Here is a 21,161-nt window from a genome sequence, read left to right as displayed (position 1 = left end):
ACTTACCATCAAGCAGGTCCCTGATTTTGTCCAAATAGATCTCAAAGTAGGAAACCTAATTAAATAATCACAAACACCACAGATTTAAACGTCGCTGATTTAATGCCTTGCTGCCTCTGTGTTTCCATCCCTGTCAAAGCACCAAACTAAAAATAAAACCCCACCTCCCACACAGCTGGAGTTCCATCTTTGATGGGAACACATTTGTACCTTGAATGATTTACAAGCCATTGATCTTCCTCCATTTATCAATGGAAAAGTACACAAAAAAACCTGCAGGCAAACCTTCTCTTCTTCTTTTTTTTTTTTATTTTTGTAACATAGGCAAAATTGACAAAAATATCAAACCAACCCAGCTCCTGCCATATCTGTACAGCTGCAGGTTTGAGGATTGTAAAAATTGTACATTGATTTTCACCCCCCAGAAAACAGAGAGCACCTTCACCATCCCATTTCCATAAATCTCAGCACTATACATTAAATTAAACTTTTAAATGAAGCACATGTGGTGCTTCTGCCTTGAATCAAATCCAAAGGAGAAAATGAAAATGAGCTTTGCTGTAACAAAGAGAGACAATTGTCCTCAAAAAAAAAGGGAAAAAAGAGAGAGGAGAATGATTGAATGAATGAGTTTTTTAATAAAAGGGGATTTGATTCACAGAAGGAAACAGAAATGTGTGAGGGGAGTAGGGCCTAACCCTTCTCTAATTAAGGTTTGTCCAGATTATTTAGCTGGAACACCACATGGCTGCATTCTAGGTATCAATAAACCCCTGGCATTTCATAAAATGTCATTTTCTGTCATCTGAAAAATAATGTCTGGGCTTTTCACAGAGATGAGCTGAACTTTCCACGTGAAACTGGTATTAAACACAAATAGATTTTGAATTTATGCCTTTACTTCCCCTTTTAAAGCCCTCCAGTTAGGCCAGACTTAATATTGCACGTTGAGAACCCTCATTCCTACAGAGAGAGACCAAATTCTAAATGGATTCCCATTAGAGAGGGGGAGGGAAAAATGCCATTAATTTTCAGATCTTCAATTATTCCATGATTATTAGTTCAGTTATGAGGAGAGGGGCACAGTTTGGTTAAACCCAGGCTGACAGAACATTTCTCCCCCGGACAGCTCAGGCAGCTTTTTTTGGGAGAGATTCATCAGCTCTGCTGGGAAACCTTTGGGAAAATTGTGGCATTTCCAATGGGACAGGAATTCCCTCCAGCTTGGGCTCTCTGTGGAATTGCAGCAGGCAGGAGAGATTTCCAGAGGAGGGAAATTCATGGGGGTCTCTCCATATTTTACAATCCAAGGTCTCTGCAAGTATTTCATGGTTTATTTGGAATATTTTCAATTCCAATTTGGAATATTTTTTCGTTCCCAATACCCAACCAAGCCCTTCCAGAAGCTGGTTCAGAGGTCCAAGATGATTCAAATAATCCTAATAATTTATAGACAGACATTTCTGTCCTCACACTGATTAACTTTTACAAATAATTGTGTCCTCATATTGGTTAACTGTTACAAATAATTGTGTCCTCACACTGATGAACTTTTACAAATAATTGTGCCCTCAGACTGATGAACTTTCACAAATAATTCTGTCATTACACTGATGAACTTTTACAAATAATTGTGCCCTCACACTGACTAACTTTTACAAATAATTGTGTCCTCACACTGACTAACTTTTACAAATAATTGTGCCTTCACATTGATGAACTTTTACAAATAATTGTGCCCTCACACTGACTAACTTTTACAAATAATTGTGCTTTCACATTGATTAACTTTTGCCAATAATTATGTCCTCACACTGATTAGCTTTACAAATATTTCCCCAGGGGCACTTCAAGGGATTTAGTGCAAACAGCATTAAAAAGTAAATGAACTTTCAGTTAATTTAAAGTTAGTAAATCTAACTTTTAGGTACAAAAAGCTCCACTCTCAGTGAGCAGCAGGAGAAGGGACAGTGGCTTCACACCCACCTGGGCTCAGCTACTGCAGATTTTAGGTCTGGCTTGATTTTGACACAGAAAACTCCTTTTCCCTGCAATCCATGGCAATTATTTCACTGAAAATCCCATTTTACTGGTGTCTGCTGGGACAGAAGCTCAGCCTGACCCCAGAGCTCCCCAGGACCCCACATGGGCAGGGGGAATTCAATTCTTCTCCCAAAAATTTGGGAGCTCACGTGGCTGGGATCAAGGAAAGGACACAAAAAAAACCCCTGCACCACCATCAGAAGGAATTCAAAAATTCCATGGCGTGCCCATCTCCTTCCATCCCACATCCCGGACACAGCATGTCAGGATTTTCCCAAATCTCCCTGCTATTTATGGTCAGAACCAGCAGAGTCCAACCTCTGGAGAAGCTGCAGGAAATCAATTTTAGGTTCCTGCAAACCCGAGCTGGACACACCCTCCAGAAAAAAAAAAAATAAATCCAGAAGCAACACCAGTAATAAATCTTGAAAATTGTGTTGTAAAAGGGACGGAGGAGGGGAAAAAAAAACAAACCAAAACAACACAGAAGGTCCCAAGGCAGATTTCCCATGGAATTGTCCCAACCAAGGGGTGACTCCATCTAAATTGCACCCAAACATTGCACAGGAATGTACCTTGATGTGGAACTCCAGGTTCTCATCCATGGAGTAGATGTGGTCGAAGATGTCGTGGCGATCCTGGGGATGATTCCCATCAGCTGAGGGTCGTGGAGCTTTCCCTGGGGACACAACCCCAAAGTGACACAGGAATCCCGCTGCTGCCTCGTTTTATTGTTGCATTGTGGACAGGGGGTATATGGGAGGGGCTTGTTGATTTTATAGATATAAACTCTGTATTTTAGACTGTATTTAAGGAAATCCAGGTGAAAATCCTGCAGTGTGAGGGGCACTCAGCCACAGCTAGCACTGTTTAAAACCAGTAGAAATTTCTGTTGATTTTTATATTTTAAATATTTAAATAATATTTGAATGTTATAATATTTAAAATAATTTTACTGGGTTTTATATATATATATATAAAAATCAAAATACATATGTAGATATATAATGTATATATATGTGTATATATATGTATATATGTGTACATATGTGTACATATGTGTATCTGTGTATATATATATATATGTATATGTATCTATGTATGTATATATATAAAAATCTATATTTTGGCCTTAATTTAAGGAAATCCAGGTGAAAATCCTGCAGTGTGAGGGGCACTCAGCCACAGCTAGCACTGTTTAAAACCAGTAGTAGAAATTTCTGTTGAATTTTATATTAAAATATTTAAATAATATTTGAATGTTATAATATTTAAAATAATTTTACTGGGTTTTATATATATATATATAAAAATCAAAATACATATGTAGATATATATGTATATATATGTGTATATATATGTATATATGTGTACATATGTGTATCTGTGTATATATATATATATGTATATGTATCTATGTATGTATATATATAAAAATCTATATTTTGGCCTTAATTTAAGGAAATCCAGGTGAAAATCCTGCAGTGTGAGGGGCACTCAGCCACAGCTAGCACTGTTTAAAACCAGTAGAAATTTCTGTTGATTTTTATATTAAAATATTTAAATAATATTTGAATGTTATAATATTTAAAATAATTTTACTGGGTTATATATATATATATAAAAATCAAAATACATATGTAGATATATATGTATATATATGTGTATATATATGTATATATGGTACATATTGTGTACATATGTGTATCTGTGTATATATATATATATGTATATGTATCTATGTATGTATATATATAAAAATCTATATTTTGGCCTTAATTTAAGGAAATCCAGGTGAAATCCTGCAGTGTGAGGGGCACTCAGCACAGCTAGCACTGTTTAAAACCAGTAGAAATTTCTGTTGATTTTTATATTTAAAATATTTAAATAATATTTGAATGTTATAATATTTAAAATAATTTTACTGGGTTATATATATATACTATAAAAATCAAAATACATATGTAGATATATTGTATATATATGTGTATATATAGGTATATATGTGTACATATGTGTACATATGTGTATCTGTGTATATATATATATATGTATATGTATCTATGTATGTATATATATAAAAATCTATATTTTGGCCTTAATTTAAGGAAATCCAGGTGAAAATCCTGCAGTGTGAGGGGCACTCAGCCACAGCTAGCACTGTTTAAAACCAGTAGAAATTTCTGTTGATTTTTATATTTAAAATATTTAAATAATATTTGAATGTTATAATATTTAAAATAATTTTACTGGGTTATATATATATATATAAAAATCAAAATACATATGTAGATATATATGTATATATATGTGTATATATATGTATATATGTGTACATATGTGTATCTGTGTATATATATATATATATATATATATATATATATATATGTATATGTATCTATGTATGTATATATATAATTATATATATAAAAATCTATATTTTGGCCTTAATTTAAGGAAATCCAGGTGTAAAACCTAAAGTGTAAGGGACACACAGCCACAGCTGCCATTATTAAAACCAGCAGAAATTTCTGTGGATTTTTATTAAAAATAATTTTTTTTTTTTAATTTTATTTTCTATTTTTATTTATATGCATGTGTATATATACAAATCTATATTTTGGACTATTTTTAAGGAAATTCAAGGTGTAAAAGCTGAAGTGTAAGGGACACTCAGGCACAGCTGCTACTGCTTAAATCAGTAGAAATTTCAGTGGATTTTTATTTATTATTATTATTGTCTATTTTTATATATTATGTATTATTATTGTTATTTTTATTTCATATATATGTTTGTATGTATGTATATATTTAAAAAATCAATATTTTAGACTGTATTTAAGGAAATCCAGTTGTAAATCCTGAAGTGTGAGGGACACACAGCCTCAGCTGCCACTGATTAAAATAATAGAAATTTCTATGTACTATTATTATTATTATTATTATTATTATTATTATTACTATTATTATTATTATTATTGTTATTGTTATTACTATTGCTGTTATTTGTTATAATATTTTATTATATATAATTATATAAGTTATATAATCTTTAATATCTTATATAATGTATAATATATTAATTTTATATATTATATATGAAATTATGGTTATTTTTATTATATATATTTTTAACATGTATATGTATATATATATTTTTAAAAATCTATATTTTAGACTGTATTTAAGGAAATCCAGGGGTAAAATCTGAAGTGTGAGGGAAACTCAGCCACAGGTGCCAGTATTTAAAATCAGCAGAAACTTCTGTGGAATTTTTATTTAAAATAATAATTTATTATTAGCAGTAGTATTAGTATTATATTTTATTATTATTTTTTGTTATGAAATAATAATTTATTAATAGCAGTAGTATTAGCATTATATTTTATTATTATATTTTGTTATTAAATAGAATTATATATTGTGGTTTAGATAAATTTCTGATTTACTGAGATACATGTGTGGTTTATTGAGATACATGTGTGGTTTATTTAGACTAACTTTGATTTAGATAATTTGGTGGTTATTTAGATACATTTGTTATTTATTGAGATACATTTTGATTTGTTTAGCTCCTTCCCACCCAACGGATTTCATTTCGATTTCATTTTCCCAGTACCTCCATGGTGTGTGTTTTTCCTGATGAGGTCTGGCCATAGGCAAAGATGGTGCCATTGTAGCCCTCCAGAACATCTGCAAGAGGAAGGAAAACAATTAAAACTCTTTAATGACACCCTCAAGCTGAATAATCTGCATTTTACAGTGCAGAGGCTGAAATGGGAAGCAGTTTGTGCAATAAAAATGGGGAAAATCTGAAATATTGAGCTAATTTTAGGCTAAAAAATCACAATAAAATCTAAATTTGAGAATTACAGGATTTTTGGAATATGTCTGCCTTACTGGGAGGAAAATATCTCAGGACATCAAATATCAGCCAATATATCTGTGGAATATGGGGAAGAAAAAGCTGGATTTAAAACCAGTATTTAAAACCGAAGCTGGACTACATTTAAACCTGGAGAAAATTCAACAAAATCAAATAACATATTCCTTATTATAAACTCCATATTCTATTTTCCACTTCTCTACCCCAGTTCACGGCCTCATTAATTTCAAAGCCTCTGCAAAGGAAGGAGAAAGGAATTGGAAAATCAGCTTCTCTCAGGGCAGAATGAATAATTTGATATTGGGTTCAGAGGGAAAAATATTGATTTTGCAGGGGTTAATGCCCAATTCCAGCAATCTCAGAGGGATGAAAATTGTATTTTGGGGTGTTTCCCATGCTCTGGATCGCAATTAAAAGAGGTTTCCAAGCAAAAAAAAAATTATTATTATATTACATTATATTATATTATATTATATTACATTATTACATTATATTACATTATATTACATACATTATTATTTTATATAACATATTATATCATGTCATATTTAGTATATATCATATATAATATATATTATAAATAATAAAATATATTAATAATTAAAATATGTAATAATATTATATAATTATATATTCTATAATATAAATTATATAAGTATATATTATATATTACATTATATATTACATATATTATATAATGTATTACATAAGATATTACATCTATTATGTATAGTATATGTAATATATGTAAAATACATTACATATCTACTAAATAAAAATAATTAAATTATATTATACAATATATATTAGACATGATATTAAATTATAGTTTATATTATATATATAATATATTAAATTGTATTGTGTTATATATTCTATTTTATAGTAACTAAATTAGATTGTTTACATAAATTACACAAATAATCTCCTTATTTGCATCTCCTTGGAGGTGTTCCAGACAGGAAGGAAGGTGAAATAAAATACATCAGAAAAATATAAAAGTAATCTTGAACTCAAAGGGAATGCCATATTTGGAGGCCATAATTACTGCCCTTCTGGAATTAACAATTCATTTTTAATTAATTTAGCATCATCATCTGCTCACAGAAACAGAGACACTGCTTATCCATGCATTATAGAAATAAAGTTTAAAATACTTGATAATAAATAATATTTGAATGGATTAAAAAAAATCCCGTTGTAGTATTCCATATGGGATTGTTACTAATATTTCATCTTTGTGCCAAATATGGTTAAATTTAAAAAAATTCGCTTGAATTAAAAGCAAAAATGGAAAAAAGTGGGGAAACGTGGGAGAAGAAAGGTGAGAAAAGAGAGATGGGGGGAAAGGTGGGAATAAAGGGGTGTAAAGGGGGAAAAAGGAAAAATAAGGGGAAAAATAAATAAGGGGGAAAGGAGGAAAAAGCTGGGAATAAGGGGAAATATAAGGGAAAAAAGAGGGAAAAAGTAGGGGAAAATAATAGGGAAATGAAAAATAGGGGGAAAATAAAAATAGGGGGAAAATAAAAATAAGGGGAAAATAATAACGGGGGAAAATAATAATGGGGGGGAAATAATAATGGGGGGAAATAGGGGAAAAATAGGGAGGAAAAGGTGAAAAATGGGGGGAAAATACAGGAAAAAGAATTGAGGGGGGAGGGTGAAAAAGGAGAAAAAGGAGGAAAAAAAAGGGGGAAAAAGAGGGGACAAAATGGGGGGAAAAGGGGAATAAAGGGTTGTTATGTGCAGGTGAATGCAAGGCACCAGCTGGGCTCATAGCCAGGGGGAAATAACCTGATTAATGAACTGTTATGTAAGAAAATTGCTCAGAATTTGCATCAATATTTGCATTTTGCTGGAGGAACAGAGATTTACCTTCCCAATTAGCAAAACCCACCTTATCCTCTTCAAAAAACCCCAAAAAACCAAAAAACCCCAGCAGCCCTCTGCATCACCTGCAGTGAAAACAAGTCAGAAGTGTCAGCTTTGAGGTTATTTTTGGTGGAAGATTTTCCACCTTTAGTCACTTACAGACCATCTGTGCACTGAACCCAGAAGGAAAAAAACCCAGACAAAAAACCTGCACAAAACTCCAGAGGGAGAGGAGGAAAAAATCAGATTAAAACAGACACCGAGGCAAGATCAGGTGGGGTTTTAACATCATTTCCAGAAAAAAAGAAATAAGAAGTCCAAGTGTTTTTCTCAGTTCCAACTCTCCTCTCAGGGATTTTCAGTTTTTCCACAAAATTTTTCTCTGCTGCCTTTTTTTCCTGGGTGGGCATGGCCAGGTTTTTGTCCCTGTATTTCTCTTCTTCACCCCTCATCTCCCCAGTTCTACAACTCAGCATTTTGAAACCCAATTTGCAACCAGAAAAGTCACTCAGCTCCCAAGTGAGAGCAAGCCAGCAAGCAGCTTCCACAGGGATATAAAACCCCCAGAAATCCACCAGCAGCGCACCCTGGAGGGCTGGAACAGCTCCCCAAACCCCCAGGGCTGTGTCACCAACCTGCACTGATGATCCCTGAGCTGCACAAACGCAGTTTTTATTCAAGGCTCTCCCATCTGGGGGCAGAGCTGCTGGAATCAGACCCCTCTGAGAAGAATTCTGCTCATTTCTGCTCTCCGACACCAAATAATTTCCTCTCTGGTCCTTCCCCCCATCACCTGGGCTACCCCAGGGTGGGATCCTCGAGCTGATCTGGGTGAGCCAAAGAATTTCCTGCACAGGGTTTGGAGCAGGAGCCCAAAAAAGCAGAATAAAAACCAAGGGCGGGACTTTGGGACACCCCACAAGGCTCTGCTCATAACCCAATATTGGGGGATGCAGGGGGGTCACACATCCAAACCTCAGAAAATAAAAATAAGAAAAACCTCCTGTTGGGATTTTTGGGGTGTCCTGTGCAGCGCCAGGAGCTGGACTGCTTTTTTTTTTTTTTTTAAGTCCCATTTGATTAATTTAATATATTTATTACATACATACGTATATATGGAAATACATAATAAATTTAAGAAATTTTAAAAAATGAGACCACAAAGTTGCATTTTTTTTTTCTTAAAACTGCAAAAAAGAAGACGCCCTACAGCTCAGCATCTTCACCTTGATAGTTTGATGTTGGTAGTTTTATCAGTATCACCAAGCATGGATCATCCAGCACCAGAAACAAGTGGGAGGGTGATTATTATTTTTACATTATTATATAAATATTACATCAAATATTATTTAGATTATTATATAAAATACTGTATATTTTTTGAATTATGGGGGAGTACGGCCTGTGATTAAAATGCACCCCAAAAAAATTGGATTGTCAAGTGAAAACCTTGAAATTTCCACAGTTTATGGAGGTTTTGTTCCAAGAACAGGGTGTTTTCCACGAGGTACCTGTGCTCTCATTCAGTTTGAAATCCAAACTCTCTGCATGCAGAGCAACTCCCAAACCAGCCCTTCCGTGGCCCCACTCGCTTTTACATCCACTCATTTCACATACCCACTCTAATTTTACATACCCTCAATTTTACAGAAATTCCACGCTCATCCTGCACTGAACTGCACCACAACCCCCACTTTTTGCCCCTTATATCCCAAAAATCAGATTTTGTGTGGAATAACAAGGAGAGAACACAGAACAACTGCTGCAATTCCTTTAGCTCATTCCATTGTTTGTTTTTTTTTTTTCACCCAGACAACCCCTTAAAAAAAGGGAATACTTGGAATTACTGATGCCAAACTCTCCAAAATTCATTATCCAGAGTTTAAACAGCTGGAGGGCACAGAAACATCCCTTTCCCTGCCCCAAGGAGGGACAATGAGCAAGGACAACACCTACCTTTGACAATCTGCTTGGCACAGGCATTATAAACTTGTTCCTGGGGTTGTGTTGGGAGGTAACACCCTGTCAAAGACATAGGGCTTCCCTTGCTGCAAAACAAAAAAAAAAAAAAAAGAGAAATTCCATGAGATAAAGAACATTTCTTGCACTTTCCCAGCCTGGAATGCAGGATTTCCCACTGGAAAATGGGCAGGGCACTGCACAGAGGGATATTTTGTGAACAGATGGGACATCTTGGGTGCTCCAAAGCCATTTTTTTTCCTGTGGCTGGTAAATAAAAGGTGGCAGATGTTCCCTGAGTGCTCACACTGGGGTCACAGCCATGGATGTGGGACACACATCAGCTGGAACTGCAGGAGCTGGGTATTTCCTTCCCCTCCTGGGAATTCAGGGGGAATAGCCATTAGTTAAATATAAACATTGGGGAAATAGCCATGTAAATATTGGGGGAATAGCCCTGTAAATACTGGGGGAATAAACCTGTAAATATTGGCAAATAGCCAGGTATATACTGGGGAATAATCCTGTAAATATTAAGGGATAACCCTGTAAATATTGGGGAATAAACCTGTAAAAATCAGGGGAATAGCCAGGTAAATACTGGGGAATAACGCTGTAAATATTGGGGGAATAGCCATGTAAATATTGGGGGAATAATCCCGTAAATACTGGGGGAATAGCCAGGTAAATATTGAGGGAATAATCCTGTAAATTGGGGAAATAGCCATGTAAATTTTGGGGGAATCAACCTGCAAATATTGGGGGAATAAACCCATAAATATTGGGGTAATAATCCTGTAAATATTGAGGCAATCAACCTGTAAATATTGGGGCAATAATCCTGTAAATATTGGGACAGTAACCCTGTAAATATTGGGGAAATAGCCATGTAAATTTTGGGGAAATAATGCTGTAAATATTAAAGGAAAAACCCTGTAAATATTTGGACTATAACCCTGAAAATATTGGGGGAATAATCCAGTAAATACTGAGGGAATATCCATGTAAATATTGGGGCAATAACCCTGTAAATACTGGAGGAATAATCCAGTAAACATTGGGGGAATAGACATGTAAATATCAAGGGAATAACCGCGTAAATATCAGAGAAATAATCCTGTTAATATTGGGGGAATAGTTATGTAAATATTGGGGGAATAATCCTGTGAATATCAGGGAAATAGCCACGTAAATATTGAGGAGATTATAATGTAACTATTTGGGGAATAACAGTGTAAATATCAGGGGAATAATCCTGTGAATATTGGGGGAATAATCCTGCAAATATTGGGGGAATAGTTATGTAAATATTGGGGTAATAACCCTGTAAATACTGGGGAAATAACCCTGTAAATATTGTGGGAATAGTTATGTAATATTGGAGAAATAGCCATGTAAATAGGAGAATAGTCCTGTAAATATTGGGGGAACAATCCTGTAAATATTAGAGGAAAAACCCAGTAAATATTGGGGCAATAACCCTGTAAATATCAAGGTATTAATCCAGTAAATATTGGGAGAATAATCCTGTAAATATTGGGGCAGTAACCCTGTAAATAGAAAGGGAATAATCCTGTAAATATCAAGGGATTAGCCCAGTAAATATTGGGGGACTAGCCATGCAAATATTGGGGCAATAACCCTGTAAATATTTACAGAGGTTTTGCTGTTCACTCCTACAAACCAGTGAAAGCTGTGCTGTAAGAACAGCCCAGAGCCGAGAGAAAATGAAATTTGCTGTCCCGAGTTCTGCTGAGCCCAAGGTGACCCCGAGCTGTCCCAGCTCCCCACTGGTTTCATTTCCCTGCTGGAAACACAAATGTGCCACCAAAAGCACAGCTCGGACCCAAACCAGGAGCCCAGCCCAGCCACAGCATCCTGAACTGGGAATTTATTCAGGAATTGCTGATTTAATTCAGGAATTGCTGGGATTTTAACCAGGGATTGCTGGGATTTTATCCAGGAATTGCTGGGATTATATTCAAAAATTGCTGGGATTATATTCAGCAATTGCTGATTTTATCCAGGAATTGCTGGGATTTTATCCAGGAATTGCTGGGATTATATTCAGGAATTGCTGGGATTACATTCAGCAATTGCTGATTTTAACCAGGAATTGCTGGGATTTTAACCAGGGATTGCTGGGATTATATTCAGGAATTGCTGGGATTATATTCAGGAATTGCTGATTTCATCCAGGAATTGCTGGGATTTTATTCAGGAATTACTGGGATTTTATTCAGGGATTGCTGGGATTTATAACCAGGAATTGCTGATTTTATCCAGGAATTGCTGGGATTTTCATCCCCAGCACCAACAAATCACTTCCCACATTGTGGAAAGGATTCCACAATGACATTTTAGGGGCCTGGTGTCACCCCAAGCCCCACAGTGACATTTTGGGGGGGCTGCTGTCACCCAAGCCCCACAAGGACATTTTGAGGGCCTGGTGTCACCCCAAGCCCCACAGTGACATTTTGGAGGGCCTGGTGTCACCCCAAGCCCCACAGTGACATTTTGAGGGCCTGGTGTCACCCCAAGCCCCACAAGGACATTTTAGGGGCCTGGTGTCACCCCAAGCCCCACAGTGACATTTTGGGGGCCTGGTGTCACCCCAAGCCCCACAATGACATTTGGAGGGCCTGGTGTCACCCCAAGCCCCACAAGGACATTTTGAGGGGCTGGTGTCACCCCAAGCCCCACAATGACATTTTGGGGGAGCTGTTGTCACCCCAAGCCCCACAATGACATTTTAGGGGGCTGTTGTCACCCCAAGCCCCACAGTGACATTTTGGGGGGGCTGCTGTCACCCCAAGCCCTGAGCTCCCTGATTCCCAAGTGACATTCCCACACGGATACACAAGAAAACCTTGATCCTTCCTTGCCACAGCTGTCACTGCTCACAAGGCACACGCACCCCTAAAATCAGATTTTTGTGGCACCTCAAAGGCTGATCAATCCCTCAGACCCAGCACGAAATTTCCATTTAAATCACAAATCCTTTATCCAACATGGATGTACAGCATCCTCTTCATCTCCCATCACAGCTCCTGCTGTTCCCCTTTTGCCAAGGCACCACGAACCACAAAAACCAAGACAAATTAACCCCTTCAGAGCTGAGGAGGTGGCTGGAACCCGATTCCAGCTGAGGCTCTGCTCAATTCACCATTTTTGTCACATTTTGATTCAACTTCCAGAGATCCCACCAGGAGCTCCTGCTCCTCCAGCTTGAGGGAAAAGGAGGCAGGGGAGGGGTGAGCCTGTGATGTGTGACCCTGTTTCAGCCTCAGGTCTGGAGTTCCAGGATGAGGAGGGGGTTTACAAGCAATTCAGGAGATAACTCCAGGTTGGGGTCACCCTGTAGGACACAAGAGGTGACTCCTGATTCCATTGCCAGGAAAGTGGGGGAGCAGCCAGCACCCACCCCAATTCTGTCTCTCCACAGCTTCCCACACTGGGATGCTCCCAGCCAGCCAAAGCTCTGCATATTCCACAACAACTTCCCAAATTTTCATAATTTTACCTCTTTACCAGCCATTTTGCTCATCCCAAGCTCCAGGCCAAAAATCTCACTAACACACAACCTCAAACATCCATTTATTTTCTGTTACCAGAGCATCCCACACCTGGAATGTCAGAGAGCCTCAAAAAAAAAAGCAATTTTATCCTAATTGCGCCCCACACAGCTGGGAGAGGCACTGCCTGCAAAGGGATTTATCCGCCCAGGCTGAAAAGCTGCAAATGTAAAACAGCAGCCCATAAATGTGCTCCACAGGTCAGGTTTTTGTGAGGTATTTTTTGGAAGCTGAAAGGCTGGAAAAATCTGAAGGAAATAAGGAATGTGGGGGGATCACAGAGCATCTTCACTGCCTGCACACAATGAGAGCAGCTGGGGGGTTTGGGGAGGGGTTTTTGTGCTTCAAACCCACATTAATCCTCATTTTTGTGTCCAGGAGTTCCCGGCTGGGTCTGTGATGTTGGAAGAAAATGTTGGGATCTCCCTGAGCCTTCCTTCTGCGCCCCAGCTCCTCGCAGCCACATCCACCCGGATTTATAGGGTTGTTTGGGTTATTTTTTGTCATCTCCTCCTTCCTGACAGGTTTTCCTCAAAGGCAACAAAAGCCACATCCACCCTACAAAGGCAACACCCTCCAGATCCAAGGAATTTGCCCCAAAGCAGAAGGGAGAACGAGCAACCATGAAAATCCCGATTTTCAGCCCTTTTCTCCCATTGTCACCGTCACAAGTGACACAAGTGATTTAATTTTTTTCTTTTTTTTTGTTTCAAATGTAACCCATCCTGCATTAAACACCAAAATCAGGCAGCAATTCAAGCAAACAAGCAGCCAGAAAGAAAACGTTTTTTGCGCACCTCCATGAATTATTTCCCAAGTTTCTCAGACATGCAGTGCATTATCTGCCACCTCATAAATCACATTTCCCTTCCTTGCAGCAGCCTCCCTGCCAATCTGTGCCATTAGCTTGTGCTGCATAATGGCTGGGATGAGTGCTCTGAGCCACCCACACAATTCCTGCTGAATTGCAGCCACAGCCAGAGATGCTGCTCTGGATGCCACCAGCAATTCTGCTCAGGCATATTGACATTTATCATCCCACTTCTTTGGTCTCCTATTGGTTTAAAGGCATTAAAATATAATAAAACAAAGAGGATTTCACAAGCACAAAAAGGGATTTTCACCATAAACACGAAATTTACCCTGGCAATAACCCAGAGCAGCGCTGTCACCTGGAGCTGATGCAGCCTCAGTTAAAGAAATTCAAAATAACCAAACACATCTCCTGGTCTGATCAATAAATAAATCAACCTGAGCTCCCCAGAACTGCCCAAGGAGAGGAAATGAGGAGAGCTCAGTGCTGGGGGTGGGAAAACCTGCTGGAATTGCGGGATGAATTCATTCCAGGATGGATTCCAGGATGAATTCCAGGATGAATTCCAGGATCAATTCCGGGATCAATTCCGGGATCAATTCCAGAATGAATTCCAGAATGAATTCCAGGATCAATTCCAGGATCAATTCCAGGATGAATTCCAGAATGAATTCCAGAATGAATTCCAGGATCAATTCCAGGATGAATTCCGTGACCCCCAGCCTGGGAGGGGCAGGGAGGTGACACCTCCCCTGCAGGCACTGACCCCACAGAATAAACCCTTACAAAAGCCACGGGCAAGGTGGGATGGCTCACAACAGAATTCCCAGCTGCTGGAGAAGAAAGGGAGCAGACAGACAACAAAAAGCCGGATCTGTTTGATTTTTGGGGAGTGTGGTGAGGGATTTTAGCCTGAAACCAAAATCGGAGATGCTCCCAGGAGCACCAAAGCACAGAGGCAGGAGGGGACCCTGAGGAGCTTCCAGGGAAGCTGAGGCTGCCCCTGGAGCCCTGGGAAGGCAGCAGGAGGGCTCTTTACCCCCTCTCTGCATCCCCTTCAATGATAAATAAAAACATTATTAAATTATTTTAAATATCATTATATATTTATATATAATATTAACGCATAATTATATGTGAATATTACTATAACATATTAATATAATGGATTGTGTTATTACACTATATATTGTATATACTATATATTGTATATATTATGTTAATATTTTATATTACATACTGTATATTATATTATATTATATTATATTATATTATATTATATTATATTATATATATTATATTATATTATATTATATTATATTATGTTATATTATATCTTATATTAATTGATATAACAGTATATATTATATTAGACTATATTATTATATAATTACACTTCTATATAATTATATACTTCTATATAATTATATTATACTTATATATATAATTATGAGAACATTATACTATATTATTATATAATTAATGATAAATATTATGTTATTATTTATTAGTTAATATATATTTTTCTATTAATTATTCTTTTAAAAATATTATTTAAATCCTGGATCCCCTGGCAGAGCTGTGCAATCACTCAGGGAAGCTGCACAAACCAAATCCTCCAGCTCAGCCTGACTCCCTTGGGTGCTGTGTCATTGTCACCCATTCTGAGAGTTTAATGTTTTACAATATAGTAATATATATAAAGCAAGATAGAAGTTTTAAAGCAGAGACTGCTCCTTCTTCTTCACCTTCTTCTTCATAAGTTTAAGTAATATTGTGTAATTAAATTTAAAAGTCCACTTTACAGAACACAAGTAGTCAGTTATTAAGTTAAAAATAAAAATAATTTAAATGTCATTTCTTAATTAGACAGTTTATCATTAAAAAGCCTTATAGAAAGACAAAGCTCCATTTTTTCCTTGTTAGAAGAAAGTGCTGTAAATCTCGCTGTTTGTAAAGACTGTAATATGAATAAAAACTAATCAACATCTGAGCCTGAACAAAAAATTCTATCTCACACATTTAATCCCAACCTTAACAAAAAAAACCCCAAAAATTCAATGACCCAGGGCTCTGTGCTCAGGCCAGGGAGGCTGATGGATGCAGCTGGGATGATCCCAGATTTATGGGGATTTATGGGGATTTGGGGCACCTCACACCCCAAACTGGTGGCCAGGTAACGGAGCCGCCTGAGGTGGAGCGGATTAATTAATATTCATTAATGAGAATGATTTCCCAGATAGCTCCCAGCACCCCAAGTTCTCTTGCAGGAGAGGGTTCGTAAATAAAAGATGGGAAAGTGCAGGCCTGGAGGATGGAATTGTTCAAAGCAAGCTCTCCAGCTTTGGTTTTGGGGAGTGCAGGCACAGAGAACAGGAATCCCATGGAGGTGGAATAAACCCCATTCCTTCCCTGCAGCTGCAGAGCAGGAATTAAAACCTTTTCCTTGGAAAAAAGGGACAGGCCACACTTGCTGAAGGCTCCCTCCACTGCCAAGGGGGATAAATTGCTGCAAATTCCCCTGGAATTGCAGAGAATTTTTTAGATGGAGTGTGGTATTGTGAGGGTCCCGGGATGGGGTGAGAGATGAGAATTGACTCCATGTTCTCAGAAGGCTGATTATTATATTTATATTATAATTATATTACATTATATTGCACTATACAATATAATGCAAGATAATATATAGTATAGTATAATATAATATTCTATATTATATTATACTATACTATATATTATCTTGCATTATATTTCATTATATTGCATTTTATTATATTGCATTATATTGCATTATGTTGCATTATATTACATTATATTTCATTATATTGCATTTTATTATATTGCATTATATTGCATTTTATTATATTGCATTATGTTGCATTATATTGCATTTTATTATATTGCATTATGTTGCATTGCATTATGTTGCATTGCATTCTATTGCATTCTATTATATTGCATTATATTGCATTATATTGCATTATATTATATTATATTATATTATATTATATTATATTATATTATATTTTTTAAAACCATACTAAAGGAAGAGAAAGGAGACATCAGAAGGCTAAAAAAGAATGAATAATAAAAACCTGTGACTGACCAGAGTCCCGACACAGCTGGCTGCGATTGATAATTAATTAAAAACATTTCACATGGAACCAATCCAAGATGCACCTGTTGGTAAACAACCCCCAGACCACATCCTAAGCAATCAGATAATTATTGTTTACATTCCTTTTCTGAGGCTTCTCAGGTGAAAAATCCTGCTAAATGGATTTTTCAGAAAATATCACGGTGACAATGGAGGGAATTCTTTTCCCCACAGCCCCCAGGGATGCTGCAGCTCCAAGGCTGTTGCTGCTGCAAATCCCAAGAAATAAACAGGATCCCCTTCTCCTAAAGCCATTTATCTCTGCTGGGAATTGAAAACATGGCTGGAAACAAATGGAGAAAATAAAAGCAGGTCAGAAAAACCAGCAAAATTAAAATTCAGCTGTACTGACTCAGGAATTGCTGCTGCCATCCCAATCTCAATTCTGTGCCAGCCCATGAAAATATTGGAACAGCAGCAAATCACCCGGGGGGTGACAATGCAGAATCCCTGAAAATTCAGAATCCCTGAAAGAGAGAGAATAAGGAAAAAGAAAAGGAAAAAGGAAAGAAAGAACAAGGAAAGGAAAAGAATAAGGAAATTTATTCAGAATAACCTGAATCTGCTACCAAGTAGCATCATTTTTAAAAAAGCATCAAACCAAAGCGTCAAAAAAAAACCCCAAAAATCCCTAAATCTTGGTAATATTCCTAAACCTCATTTGGAAAACAAATGAAAGCAAGCAGCCCTGTATGAGCAGGCACTGCAGAGCAAGCAGAGTCCAACCCAGCATTATTTGTGCAGAGAGGGGGCTCAATTATTGATTTCCCTTCTGAATTTTTCTGTGGAGCTGCTGGAGTTTGGCTCGTGGCCACTGATCCGCTTTTCTTGCTGCCAGCAGAAGGAACTTTTAACTCCTTGCAGCAAATCTCGCCCTCAGAAAGCATCACTTTGTTTGGGTGTGGGACTGCAATTCAGGAAATCAAACCCTGGGAATTATTCTCAATAATTATTTTATTATTTCCACCTGGAAAAAAAAGACTCTTCCAGAAAGGAAGCTAAAGATCTCCCAAAACAAAGGCAGCTATTAAAAGAAAAATCCTCTTGAGCAATATTTTTGCACAGTTCTGACACAGCAATACTCAGAGCAGCAGCTCTCTCATCATTATTGACCTGCACTGGTGCAACCAAGTCGCTGCCAGACTCAAAATAATCCAAATTTCCTCCAGTTTTTACCATGCTCCAGCATATTTCAGTCAACCTAGTCCCTTTCAGCAATGGGAGGAGAGAATTTGGGAATTTCTTTTATAAACTCTATACATTTCTATTTTATAAATTCTATAAAATATATATATATATATATATATATATATATATATATATATATAATTTATATATATATTTATATATATTTATAAGATTATTCATATAATATATAATATATGTATATATATTTATAAGATTATTTATATATATATAAATTTCCACACAAAGCAGATTTGGGGGAAGCCCCAGGAGCCCAGCTGTGCCCTGGCTTAATGTTTATATTTGTTAACCTGTCCCTGGCAGATCTCTGGGGTGATATTTATGGTTTTGACTTAATTCTTACATATTTCATCTTGTGGACTCATGCCACAGTGTAATTTTTCTTAGCTAATTAAGTCATGACACACAAAGTTACAGTACTGCATTCTACTTTCTTTGTTTACCTTTGTAGTTATTTCATTTTTTATATATGTTTTAAACTCTAAAACTCTAAACTTTCTTTTACTTAGTTTCTACTTTGAACTAGAAATACACTATAGAAACTATACACACAATATAAATACACTATAGAAAATAAATATACTACAGAAATTATCCATACCCTATAAATACGCTATAGAAAATAAATACACTACAGAAACTATACATACACTAGAAATACACTACAGAAAATAAATACACTATAGAAACTAGAAATACACTGTAGAAATTATACACACACTATAAATACACTATAGAAAATAAATATACTACAGAAACTATACATACCCTAGAAATACACTATAGAAATCATACACATACTATAAATACACTATAAAAAATAAATGCACTAAATTAACTATACATACCCTAGAAATACACTGTAGAAAATAAATATCCTATGGAAACTATATATGCACTAGAAAACACTATAGAAATTATACATACACTAGAAATACACTATAGAAACTATACATACACTAGAAATACATTATAGAAAATAAATAGAAATAAATAGAAACTATAAAAAAGAAATAAATAGAAACTAATAATATTAAAACAAATAGAAATTATACACACACTAGAAATACACTATAGAAACTATAAATATACCATAGAAACTATACATTCCCTATGAATACACTACAGAAAATATACACACACTAGAAATAGACTATAGAAACTATAAATATACTATAGAAACTATAAATACACTATAAATCCACTATAGAAAATAAATATACTCTAGAAACTATACATACACTATAAATACACTATAGAAATCATACATATAATATAAATACACTATAAAAAATAAATGCACTAAATTAACTATTCATACACTAGAAATACACTATAGAAATTATACATATACTATTAATACATTATAGAAAATAAATAAACAGAATAAATAGAAACTATAATAAATAAAAACCAATAATGTTAAAATAAATAAATAGAAACTATACACACACTAGAAATACACTATAGAAACTATAAATCTACTATAGAAACTATAAATACACTATAGAAATTATACATATACTATAAATACACTATAAAAATTATACATATAATATAAATACACTATAGAAACTATACATTCCCTATAAATACACTATAAAAATTATACATATACTAGAAATACACTATAGAAATTATACATATACTAGAAATACACTATAAAAATTATACATATACTATAAATACACAATAGAAAATAAATAGAAATAGAATAGAAACTATAAAAATAAAAAGAAACTAATATTAAAATAAATAAAAATTATACACACACTAGAAATACACTATAGAAACTATAAATCTACTATAGAAACTATACATTCCCTATAAATACAATATAGAAAATAAATACACTACAGAAACGATACACACATTAGAAATACACTATAGAAACACTATATGTGTTTCTACTTTAAACTATAAATTCACATTGTCACTTCTAACACCTACGTTTATCAGCCTTTTTTTAAATTTCGGACCAAATAATGAGTTTAATTCTAAGCTTTACCTCACAAACCCAAACTTCTGGGAGTTCCTCACATTTCAGATTCCAACATTTGCTCTGGGGTGCATTATCCAGGGATTAATCCACAGCCTCATTTATTGTGTGGCTGAATCCCAAGGGAAGAATTCAGGACTGAGGGGCTCAATCCTCACCCCTGTGCCCCAAAAACCTTCCCTGTGCAGAGCCAGAACCCCTCAGGACACCAGGACAAGGACACGGCCCCTCCCCAGAGAGCTTTGCTCTCCCCCCATCATCTGAATAACCCCTGCAGATTATTCACAATATTCTCCTCTGCCCTCCAGCTCTGAAAATCCCGACCATTCCCAACTCCAGGAGAGAGGGAGAGCACCCATCATTGTCCAGCCTGCACAAGGGACCACAGCAGGCAGAGCTCAGGGGACAATGACAAAAAATGCCCTGGTTCCTGCTGGAGCTCCTGTCACCAGAGCCAGCAGCTTAAATTCACAATTCCTTCCCCTTCCTCACCCCAACCTGAGGGGCTGAGGGCTGGAATGTGCAGGGATCTGATGCTGCAGCAGATTCCCAAAGCCTGGGGTGTGACAGGAACCTTCCCCTGCTCCGGGTGCAAACCCCAGGAACAGAAACCGCAGCCCAGAATGGCAAAGGGCAGCGGCAGCACCCGG

At 36.1% G+C, this 21,161-nt stretch overlaps 1 protein-coding gene across 1 annotated transcript in view; it reads right to left on the bottom strand.

The window, feature by feature from the left end:
• Window positions 1-21,161, bottom strand: part of KIF5C (kinesin family member 5C) — a 77,746-nt gene that overhangs the window by 41,712 nt on the left and 14,873 nt on the right. The window contains 6 exon segments of the mRNA XM_054278544.1: window positions 7-55; window positions 2,619-2,674; window positions 2,677-2,722; window positions 5,663-5,736; window positions 9,758-9,800; window positions 9,802-9,849. Of these exon segments, the coding sequence (XP_054134519.1) occupies window positions 7-55; window positions 2,619-2,674; window positions 2,677-2,722; window positions 5,663-5,736; window positions 9,758-9,800; window positions 9,802-9,849 (316 nt within the window).

Source organism: Melozone crissalis, unplaced genomic scaffold (genome assembly GCF_028551555.1).
Source record: "Melozone crissalis strain CALT ecotype California unplaced genomic scaffold, PUWL_Pcris_2 ptg000023l_1, whole genome shotgun sequence".
Classification (NCBI taxonomy): domain Eukaryota; kingdom Metazoa; phylum Chordata; class Aves; order Passeriformes; family Passerellidae; genus Melozone; species Melozone crissalis.
The sequence above is the reverse complement of the archived record's forward strand: the minus strand, read 5'-3'. Positions and strand labels throughout refer to the sequence as shown.